Below are 11593 nucleotides of genomic sequence, written 5' to 3'. Positions count from 1 at the left end.
TCATGCTCGTCGTGATTGTGCGGCGCACTTGACATGGGCTCGAATCCGTCGAAGATCAAGTCTCCGCGGATGTCGGCAGTGTAGTTCAAGTTTCCAAACCTGACCCGATGGCCAGGGGCGTAGCTCTCGATCTGCTCCAGATGGCGAAGCGAGTTGGCCCGCAGTACGAAGCCGCCGAATACGAAGATCTGTCCGGGGAGGAAAACCTCACCCTGGATCGCATCGTTGCCGATGATCGAAGGGGCCATCAAACCTTGTTGTGACGGCACAGTGGAACTCCCAATGAAAGCACAAATATCGGTGTCAAAACCGGCGGATCTCGGGTAGGGGGTCCCGAACTGTGCGTCTAAGGCGGATGGTAACAGGAGGCGGGGGACACGATGTTTACCCAGGTTCGGGCCCTCTCGATGGAGGTAATACCCTACTTCCTGCTTGATTGATCTTGATGATATGAGTATTACAAGAGTTGATCTACCACGAGATCGTAGAGGCTAAACCCTAGAAGCTAGCCTATGGTATGATTGTTGTTGTCCTACAGACTAAACCCTCTGGTTTATATAGACACCGGAGGGGGCTAGGGTTACACAGAGTCGGTTACAAGGGAGGAGATCTACATATCCGTATTGCCAAGCTTGCCTTCCACGCCAAGGAGAGTCCGATCCGGACACGGGACGAAGTCTTCAATTTGTATCTTTATAGTCCAACAGTCCGGCTAAGGGATATAGTCCGGCTGTCCGAGAACCCCCTAATCCAGGACTCCCTCAGCGCCCGCTTAAGACGGGTGCTAGATAATTTATTGGACATAGAAGCTCCCGCCCCTGCATGGGCAAGCTGGACGTACTAGCTGATACATGCAGATCGGCTAGCGATACTAGAACATATATATATGACTACGGTAGGAAAAAGAAACGGCAGTCCCTACGCAGAGGGGATACAATACATATATGACTACGACAGTGCCCTGTTCATGCCCATGGCCGTGCGGTGGGTACATCAAACTGCACTGAGCACAGCAAAATGAAGACATGTATGAGTATGACACTACGTACGCAGACGGGATGATACTTCAGAACTTGAGGAGGAAGATGGAGGTGGTGTTGCATTCGGGGCAACGGATGAGCGGGAGTGGAGGCATCTGATTGCTCGTGTGATGAGATGGAGGTGGTGTTGCACTACTACGGGACATGGACGAACACATGCTTTGCAAGCCCAGCTAAGCTGAGAGGAATGGAGAAGGGGAGCAGCTTGGAATGGCCATCCGAAGCAAGCAAGCATGGCATTTAAAAAGACAGAGAGGAGCGTCGCCCGGCTAGCCGTTGCGACTGAACGGTGACCAACACGCATCTAGCCGTTGTCACTACCACGCAGTAAATGCCTCCGCGCTGGTCGCTGCCGCCTATTGCAGCTAGCCGTTGTCATTACCAGATGGCATGTGGGAATACGAGCGCTATACAAGATGTTGTACGCTGCCCAATGAAGTTTATACGCCAACGTTGTATTGGAGTTAGCACCAACCGCATGGGGACGAGGGGTGCGGATAACAACCTCGCGTGGCCGCATGTGCACACGCGATTTATCGGGAGAAAAGAGACTGTTGCCTGTGGACGCAGCGCACCTTTTTCCTTCTTCTATATCCTCATCGCTGGTCGGCATCGTCTCGTCGGTATGCATGCAGACGAAGTGCAGTGCAACCGAAGTGTGTGTGTGAAGGTGATACCAGATGAGATCATGAGATTCGTCAACAAACGCCTACCATTTCCCTTCTTTTCACGGGAACTTCCGCCGGCAAAGTAGACTGACCTGACCTTTCTATCGAGGTAAACCCACGAACTGCAAAAGACATCATTTTTCTCTGTTCGATTGAGGAGCACAGTCTATCTTTTTTCAATCACGTAAGTTTTACGGCACTTGATGATGTAAAACTAGTCTAGACTGCCTTATCATTTCCGTTTGCAAAGGGAAACGGCATTGACAAGGCTGGCTGTACCGAAATATGTGAGGTGAGGTTATCCGCGCTCTCACGCGAGATCGACAGCACTGTGCGAGATAAGGATACCGTCCCAGAATGTAGTATGGATTGATCAATAATTCCATGGGCCAGGTAGGTACTGGAGAGAGAGCATGTGAGGATGCAAACCAGCTGGAAGATCACATGCATGCCTCTCCATCTTGCATTCCATATTTGCAAGTGCAAAGGCGCAACACGGAATTTGGGCTGGCCACACCCGCACCACAGCTGTGCATCGCTGTCGCAGAGTGTTCAGGGGGAAATACCTTCACATGGACCGCCGAATGTCAGCATGCAGATCAAAGAAAGAAAAAAAAACATGCGTTGCCATTGGCGGTTAAAGTCACGGGATGGGGAAATACTAGAAACAAAACGGCATATCGAGCAGCCAAATATTTAGTTGAATTTACAGGAACTAAGCGCGTTTTTCTGGGGGTGGGGGGGGGGGGGGGGGGGGGGCATTGTATGATCATCACGACCCTTGATTTTTGAAAAATAAAAAGGAGTGAGTATATGCCATGATGTTTACCGTTTCCAAGGACGCAGAAAAGGCGGTTCCCAACGTGGCAGTCCAGTCGCGCGCTCCCGCGCCAACCGCCGAGCACTCGGCCAACCAACCGCTTTCCGGTGCGCCCGGTAGATAACGATAGTCACCACCACCACCACCACCACAGGAGGAAACCCTACTGTACTCGCTGGCCGCGCCGAGAAGCCGCCACCTTTAAAGCCAGACCAGCCGCCCACAGCCCACCAGTCCAGTCCACCACCACACCGCGCTTCCACTCCCCGTCCCCCACGCCGCCCCCGCACTCAAGCACGAGCACCCGCCATGGCGCGCCCCACCCACGCCGTCGTGGCTCTCCTGGCCGTCGTCCTCGCGCTGGCGTCCGGCGCGGCGTCGCAGGCGCCGGCGGCGGGGCCGGCGGCGCCGGCGGGGGACTGCGGCTCCGCGCTGACGGGCCTCACCGGCTGCCTCCCCTACATCTCGCCGGGGGCCGCGCAGGGCAAGCCGCCCAAGGAGTGCTGCGCCGGCGTCAAGGCCGCGCTCGCCAGCCCCGCCAGCGTCGCCTGCCTCTGCGACGCCTTCGGCAAGGACTACGGCATCCCCATGAACCTCACCCGCGCCAAGGGCCTCCCCGCCGCATGCGGCGGCAACCCGGCCGCCCTCAGCAACTGCAGCCGTGAGCCATCTTCCCATCTTGTTCTCATTTTCTTTTCCGTGTCGATTTGTGATCTGTCCTCGGGTGTTCATGGAGGGGCACGCACGCACATGCGCTGTTGGTATGACTTTATTTTGGTTGTCCTGCAGTGAAACTGCCCGGCGGAGCCCCTAACGGCGCCCCTACTGAAGGTAATTCCCCTCTTTCTCTCCTTTGCAGCTCGTACATTTTGAATCCCTCTCTTTATTCCTGTAGATCCGTGCAAAAAAAACGTTAATTAGATCTAATCAACACACGCTCCAATCTGAAATGGTTAAAGAACTACCAAGAGCTAGAGTCGATTTATCTCTACCTCCATTTTCCACTCTGAGATCAAGGGGAAAACATATGAATGTGTCCATGGGCATTGACATCAATGCTTTCTTGGGCTACAGAGAATTTTTATGGACTCCTCTAGCATCTACTCCCTCCGTTCCTAAATACTTGTCTTTCTAGGCATTTCAAATGACTATCACATAGGATGTATGTAGACATATTTTAGAGTGTAGATTCACTCATTTTACTCCGTATGTAGTCACTTGTTGAAATGTATAGAAAGACAAGTATTTAGGAACGGAGGGAGTAGAGTACAGCAGTACTATCTTTCAGTGGTCTGCATGTGAAAAAACAGAAATTTTTTGTTGTTGAGACTCTCCACTTGAAATAAAAACATCACAAAAAGAATGATTTTGAGATTCATAAAGAAGAACGAAATTGGCACATAGCAAACCTTCAAAATATTAATTTGTACTATAGACGAAGACATCACTAATAAAGTATTGCTGTCATAGTGGTGGTTCCTTTCAATGTCATCGCAATTTTACATGAGGGTTTGACAGCCAGATGTACTGGATCACGCACACAACAGAATTGACAAACCATTATGGATAGCAACCACTAAATGATCGAAAGCGCCAATTGTGGCCTTCAATTAGTGATAGAATGTGTGAGATGCTAAAAGATATGATTTGCGTACATGCATCAGTTTGTATTAAGTTCACCGTCAAGGATTGTTCATCGGTGTGAAGCTGATGAGGGACTGATAGAGAGAAACCACCACCCGTTTACTTTATTGCCTGAAGTCCTGAATTGAAACAAACGTTGGTTTCTGCTTTTCTGTCCCCTGAATCTTACTTCCATTTCTCTATACTGAAATCGGAATGCATCTTGCAGCACCTACACCAACTTCCGGATCAACACCGGCAACCGTCAGCCCAAGCCCAGCGAAATCGGCAGCGACCAGGTCTCCTGTCACGGCGGCAACCCTCCTCCTAGCCGCGGTGTTGGCGCCTCTGCTTTCTTACTACTACCTCTAAAGATCCACGGCATGATTTGTTCCATGAACTACTGTGATGTGTATGGGCATTGCGCCGCGATTTAGTGACACTACTTTGTGGAGAGAACTTATTCTGCTAGCTGTTCGGTTTAGCTCACTGTTGCCTGAACTATGGATTCTTATTGGCACCAAGTAGTTGTACTATATTTGCATGGTGTCCTCGGAATAAAGCTGATAAAAGCCATAGCTAGTGTTGTGCCGATTGATCTTCATGGGGCGCTCCGGTCCTGGCTGGATCAGTGTACTTGGTGTTAAATTGGTATATAATGTGGAGCAGGGCAGAATGGCAGATGCATGTGGGAAAATTCTGTCAATGAAACAACACATCCACCAGATGGTTTAAGAATTGCAGAACAAATAGAGGGGATTGTTTGGAACCAAGCACATTGCAAGAGGACACATCTTTGATGATCCGACAGAGAGTTGGGTGCGGGTGCGAATATATTCACGGGCTCGGGAACCTGATCAGTTTCAGCCATTTCCTTGTTATAGTCAAGTAAAGAAGGGTAATTCACAGCTACCCCGAGCTCATATGCCCCCATGAACGGCAATTCGAAAATAAGAAAAATAAACTAAAAAAAAGTTGCATCAAATGCTCGAGTGCTCCCATAATGTTGAAGTCGCTTGCGCGGATCCCCTCGGCGGTGAAGACGAAGCCAATGCAGATGCTGCTGACGAACTCCTTGCCCCAGCCAGCTATGGTGGAGGCCGTGCCGGAGTTGCTGGTGCCGACATCCGTGCAGTACTCGCAGACCTTGGCGAGCTCCCTGAAGGGGATGGGGAGCGGGATCGGGATGCCAGCATGCATGACCTTCCCCGATCATGGCGACGATGACCTTGGACATCCTCCCTGCCTCCTCGGAAAGCTCAAACCTCTTGCCGTCCACGCTCTATAGGACGATGGTCTTGCCGCCCGCCCTCTTCTCCGCTGCCGATGCCATTTGTCATCTCCTTTGTCCTCTTGTTGGTTGGCCTTATGAGGACGAGACCTACTTTTCACTAGACGATCATGTGGGTCGGCCGAACGGTGCTTGATGGGGCACATGTAACCGGGATCATATATAAGGGATATGTTCTTTTTTTTTTGCGGGTGAAGGGATATGTTCTACTCGGGGAAAAGAGAAGGGATGGACATCAAAGAACTCTAGAACGAGTGTGGTTTTTTGGAGCTTAGACTCCATGACACCCGTTTTACAGTTCACGTGCGAAAATCATATTTCGAGGTTTCAGAAAAATTCATACACATGAACATAGAGCTGCGTACTACGTACATCTATGTAAAATTTCATGACAGAATACACTTCGCTGTGGTGTGAGTTGCACAAAAGGAAAAAAATGATGATCTTTTATCTTTCCCTAATCTCTACCTGTCTATCTCTATCTCTACCTATCTCTGCCTACTAATAAACCAGTTATTGCTTTTGGTCGTACGTCGTCGGCGTTTTTGTAAAAAAGCCCCTCTGTTTCTTTAAAATAAACCCGCAGTCCCTGTTTAAGTGGCACTCTGATAAAACGTTTCATTTTTTGCGTAAAAACCCCTACATTTGTTAGAAATTATGCCCGCGGCCCTTATCTCTTGTTGGACTGGGCTCACCACCGCGCGTCTCAGCCACGGCCTGCACGTCACGCACGATGCAAGGACTAATTCATTCATCTATTCAATATTCAATAGTCCCACATCGCTAATTTATATCCAATTATCTCAGTTTATATACTCTTTTGAGTTTTCTAGGCCAACAAGGAGAAGCTAAGAATTGGGGATTCCAGACAGTCTGACAAAAAGAACATGAAAGAGACACGACACGATCTGAAGATACAGAAGCGCCTCAAACTGACCTCTCAAACCGAATCTCCTCCCTCTCTCATCGGTGCACCCAAATTTTAGTCCCAAATCGTCGGGCGAGTCCGGCGCCGCTCGACTTAAATAGTTGCTCCGGCGGATGGCGGCAAGCTTGGTTATTGTTGTGTAGGTCTATCAATTCTCGCATGTATGATCGAGATAAATTTGAAACTAGATTGCATTTTATGCACTTGTTCATCGAGTGGCAAGTTTGCCTCGATCATATACGATGATACCCCTACTACAATGAGAATTGATTTTTATCTTGTTCACCAAGTTTTATAGACACATTGTGACTGAAAAAAATATTGAGATTAATATTTCTTTGTGAAGGAGTTCTCACCATGAATCATAGAAGAATCCTTCTATGTTTTAATTATAGAAGATTCATACTGACAGACTATTTCCTCCACAAAGGATGCAGTGATGTTAGAAGCTTGTCGCTTCTGGACGACCCAGCTATTTAAGCGGTCGACTAGCTCATCAAGCGGCAAGGTTGGACTAAATGAATGCGAAAATCTTAATTAACGTGCAATTTCCGGTGTGTTTGGACAGCCCATCCGGCCCAAGATGGACACTGTGATCGTCGTGCATGGCCCTGCATGTAATTGTTGTTTTGGAAATAAGGTATGTGGTTGCAAATGTTAGAATTTGAGGTCCGCCCGGTCACTGGCCACAGGCGCGTCGGTGGATATTTGAGGGCCCAAATTTGCAACATCCGGCTGTAGACGCTCTAATGTCCCTAATGATGGACACGTTGGACGTGGTATGGAGCAACTTGACAATCACCTAATATACACTTTTGCCCTAGATATTGATGCTATGGAGGAATAACAACAATTGCATTCATGCTTAAATAACTTTGGAAGTGCTACATGCACACCATTTCTTTATCGTAATAAAATGATTAATCTGTCCATGTGGTATATTTTTCACTAGGCATCGACGATCTGATCTACAACGTCGTAACATTTTTCTGTTTCTTATTCTCTACCTGGCCAATCTAATTAATGATAATTGATGTTTGCTTTCCAGTGAAGCACATTAACTTTTTCTCCTCCCGTTGCAACGCATGAGCAATTTTCCTAGTAATAATAAACCAGCGATTGCTTCTGGTCGTACGTCATTGTCATTTTTACAGAAAAGTCCCTCTGTTCTAAGAATTCAACCCGCAGTCCTATTGCAAGTGGCTAAAAACGTTTCATTCTTGCAAAAAAGACCCTGCATTTTTCGAATGATGAACCCACGTGGCCATGATGGAGAAGAACGACAGGGGCTGGAGCTTGCAAGGCCCAATTCGTGCGCGGCAGGTGGGAGGGGGCGGATCCAGATGCGGGCGGCGAGGCGGCGGTCGCCGGTGACGATGAGGAAGGCCAGAGCAAAAATTCATCCATGACTCCTGGGCAGAAAGGAGACAGGGAGGTCAGGGAGAGAAGAAGGAAGAAATGAGGGGCGTTGCAGTTCAGACGAGGAGGCGGCTTGCTGCAGCAGACAACAGCGCAACCAGGAGGTGCGGCGGCACGGTGCAGGGGCCGTCGTGGCGGTGTTGGGCACGGCGTCATGGCGATGGAGGCTGTTGGGGATATTACCACTGGGCGTAAACCGGCCAAGAGAGGCCGGGTTAACCCCATAAGCAGTTCATCTGTATCTGAAGTCCATGAAGACAGACGGTGACGCTTTATGAAGGCCCAGGGCCCAAAGCCGGTTTAAGGCTTGTAGACATAAACCGGCATTGATATGTAAACTTGTATTGTAAGATAGAAGTAGCAGAGACCGACCGGGCACGATTATGAGCCGGCCTCGGGATTCTGTAAACCGACGGGCGTCAAACCATGTATATAAGGGGCGACCCGGCGGCGGTTCAAGGACAACAGACAACAACTTGAGACTCAGGCAAAGCGTATTCGCTCCCTGGTCATCACAACTAGACGTAGGCTTTTACCTACATCGTAAGGGGCCGAACTAGTATAAACTCTCTTGCGTCCCTTGTTCGCTTTAACCCCTTTAAGCTAACCCGTAGCGATGGCTCCACGACTAAGTCCTTTCTCTAGGACATCTGCTGTGACAAAACCACGACAGTTGGCGCCCACCGTGGGGCTATCACACGATGGTTTCAAGTTCTTGGAGGGCAACTTCGAAGGACTCAAGGGTTACGCTGTGGGCCGGATAACCAAGAGTCGTCGCGGCAAGCTCTACATCGACGATGCAGGCTGGGGCCCCAAGGCCGGCTCAATCGAGTACGGGTACCGGGTCCCCTTTGGTGGCATACACGTTTTCATTGGCAACATCGGCGAACCGGGCCCTGAGCCGGACATCTGCACCGACCTTGTCGAAACGGCTCAGCGTGCGAGATCTGCTCGGGTCAAGCCTGTCATGAAGCGTGCCTTCGTGGGAGTTATCCATGGAGGGGAATCTGAGGATAGATCGGAATCTGGTGGTGAGACCGTCGTTTATTCCGGCGACTTGTCATTGACCGGAGAGACCGAGTCGTTATATCAGTTACAAGATGGCCGGATTGGGGGCTGTTCCGATGGCAACAGTATTCCGGACCCCTTTGATCTGCCAAACCGGGTTGCGATCTTCATGGCCGGTACGCAACCGGCGCTCCACTCTTCGACCGCAGCGGCGATGATTTCCGGATCGGCAGCGGCAACAGCGGCCGGGGCAGGAGGCCCTGTGCAACCGCCAGCTCAGGTTCTATCTGATTTGTTTGACGTGTTGGCAACACTGATGGCGAAGGTTAACCCGGCGGATCAGGATGCACACAATGCGGAAATCGCGAAAGTGAAAGATCAGATCACCCAGGCCAAAGCCGACTTAGCAGCTAAGGATACCAGGATGGCCGCGGAGCGGGCCGCTTTGGATGCACAAGCTTACTGGATTATGCTGGATCAGAGTGCGTCAAACGAAGTCCTGAAGAGGAGGTACCGATCTCGCCTGCCGCCGGTTTATGACGCTAGAAATCTCTTTAACACCCCAGGAGCAGGGACCAGTAATCCGCCGGTGGTAAACCGGGCGGAGGCACCTGGAGCAGGGGCGCCGGTTCAGGCACGTTTGGTGGATCCACCTCGTCAGAACAACATTGTAAATCTTAAACCGTCCAATACGGTGTTCCATGGTGTGGTGCCAGGTAAGTCGGCATATCCTGTTGGTAAGATAGCTCTGGAGGTGGCTTTTGGAGATGAGCATGACTCGAGATCAGAAACCTTGACCTTTGAAGTGGTGAAAATTAGAAGCCCGTATCATGCCCTATTTGGATGGCCAGCTTATGCTAAGTTTATGGCACGGCCTTGTTATGTCTATCTGCAGCTCAAGATGCCGGGTCACAAGGGAACTATAACCGTGCATGGGAGCCGCAAGATTGCTCTGGAGTGTGAAGAAGGTGATGCGGCTTATGCTGAGTCGGTTTATGCAACAGAAGAGTTGAAGTTTTACAAGGACAATGTTGATCCGGCAGATATGACTTCGTTGAAGAAACCAACTACAGAGCATGATCCGGCCTGAAGTTTAAATCGGCTGATGAGACTAAGCTTGTTGACTTCGTGCCTGGCGATTCGTCCAAGCAGTTTAGCATCAGCGCTAACTTGGATCCGAAATAGGAAGGCGCGCTCATCGAGTTCATCCGTGAGAATCGGGACATCTTTGCATGGAAGCCTTCTGACATGCCAGGTGTACCGAGAGAACTCGCTGAGCACACTCTCAATATTGATCCAAATTATAAACCGGTCAAGCAGTTTCTCCGCCGGTTCAATGAAGAATGACGCAAGGCTATTGGAGAAGAAGTAGTCAGACTCTTGGCGGCTGGATTTATCGTTGAAGTATTCCATCCTGAGTGGTTGGCTAATCCGGTGCTGGTCCTCAAGAAGAATAGCACTTGGCGTATGTGTGTGGACTACACAGATCTCAACAAAGCTTGTCCAGGAGATCCTTTTGCCCTTCCCCTAATTGGTCAAATTATTGATGCTACGGCGGGTTGCGAGCGTTTAAGCTTTTTGGATGCATATTCTGGTTATCATCAGATCAAAATGGCAGTTAAGAACCAGGAGAAGACAACTTTCATAACTCCCTTTGGAGCCTTCTGCTATGTGTCCATGCCCTTTGGGCTCAAGAGTGCCCAGGCGACTTATCAACGGTGTGTGCAGAATTGTCTTCATAAATAGATCGGCCGCAATGTTCACGCCTATGTGGATGATATTGTGGTAAAATCAAGGAAGAAGGAGACATTGATTGATGACTTGAAGGAAACCTTTGATAACCTGCGGGTTTATAAAATGATGCTTAATCCGGCCAAGTGTGCCTTTGGTGTACCTGCAGGCAAGCTCTTGGGCTTTTTGGTGTCTAACAGGGGCATTGAAGCTAATCCGGAAAAGATCAAAGCCATCACCTCCTTGGCTAAACCGAAGTGTATCAATGATGTTCAACGCCTGGCAGGCCGGATTGCCGCGTTGAGCCGGTTTGTCAGTCGCCTTGGCGAGAAGGCCATCCCTTTGTATCAGATGCTGAAGAAAACGGATAACTTCGTCTGGAGTGACGCCGCTAATGAAGCATTTGAGGACTTAAAGCGGCAGCTGGCTAATCCGCCGGTTCTCGCTGCTCCGGTTGACAAAGAGCCATTGTTGCTATATGTGGCAGCTAACGCCCGGGCTGTTAGTGTGGCTATTGTGGTGGAGCGCAAGGAGGCCGGAAAGGAATATCCGGTTCAATGGCCGGTTTACTATATCAGTGAGGTACTTATTGAGTCCAAGCAGAGGTACCCGCATTGGCAAAAATTGGTGTATGGGGTTTTTATGGCAAGCCGGAAGCTTAAGCAGTATTTCCAAGGTCATCCCATCATGGTGGTCAGCTTTGCTCCGTTGGGAGATATAATCCAGAACAGGGAAGCAACTGGCCGGATTGCTAAGTGGGCTATAGAGCTCGGGCCTCACGGGTTGAAATACATACCCCAAACGGCGATCAAATCTCAGGCACTTGTGGATTTCATCAATGATTGGACAGAATTACAAGCGCCAGAGGAGAACCGGATCATACTTATTGGACTATTCATTTTGATGGGTCCGGGCAATTGGAGGGCTCGGGGGCTGGAGTCGTATTAACTTCCCCACGAGGTGATAAGTTTTATATGTTCTCCGTTTAATGTTCCCTTGCACTAACAATGCAGCTGAATATGAGGCTTTACTCCATGGTCTTCGGATGGCTAAGGAGATGAACCT

The 11593-nt window shown here is 49.7% G+C and overlaps 1 protein-coding gene across 1 annotated transcript; it reads left to right on the top strand.

Moving 5' to 3' along the window:
* The first annotated feature begins 2764 nt into the window (after positions 1–2764).
* On the top strand, positions 2765–4729 carry LOC109740931 (uncharacterized). The gene is made up of 3 exons (XM_020299995.4): positions 2765–3189; positions 3318–3359; positions 4381–4729. Exons 1-3 carry the CDS (start codon positions 2838–2840, stop codon positions 4521–4523), a joined length of 537 nt encoding a protein of 178 aa, XP_020155584.1. The 5' UTR covers positions 2765–2837; the 3' UTR covers positions 4524–4729.
* Positions 4730–11593: the final 6864 nt, after the last annotated feature.

The sequence above is a fragment of the Aegilops tauschii genome, chromosome 2, assembly GCF_002575655.3.
Source record: "Aegilops tauschii subsp. strangulata cultivar AL8/78 chromosome 2, Aet v6.0, whole genome shotgun sequence".
NCBI classification, from domain to species: domain Eukaryota; kingdom Viridiplantae; phylum Streptophyta; class Magnoliopsida; order Poales; family Poaceae; genus Aegilops; species Aegilops tauschii.
This window is presented reverse-complemented; position numbering and strand designations above follow the sequence as displayed.

Bases quoted from the DNA above. Each gene is read 5' to 3' on its own strand.
- LOC109740931 (XM_020299995.4), top strand. From the start codon at position 2,838: ATGGCGCGCCCCACCCACGCCGTCGTGGCTCTCCTGGCCGTCGTCCTC. The intron at 3,190-3,317 runs GTGAGCCATCTT...GTTGTCCTGCAG, and splicing joins CGCCCTCAGCAACTGCAGCC to TGAAACTGCCCGGCGGAGCC. The intron at 3,360-4,380 runs GTAATTCCCCTC...TGCATCTTGCAG, and splicing joins TAACGGCGCCCCTACTGAAG to CACCTACACCAACTTCCGGA.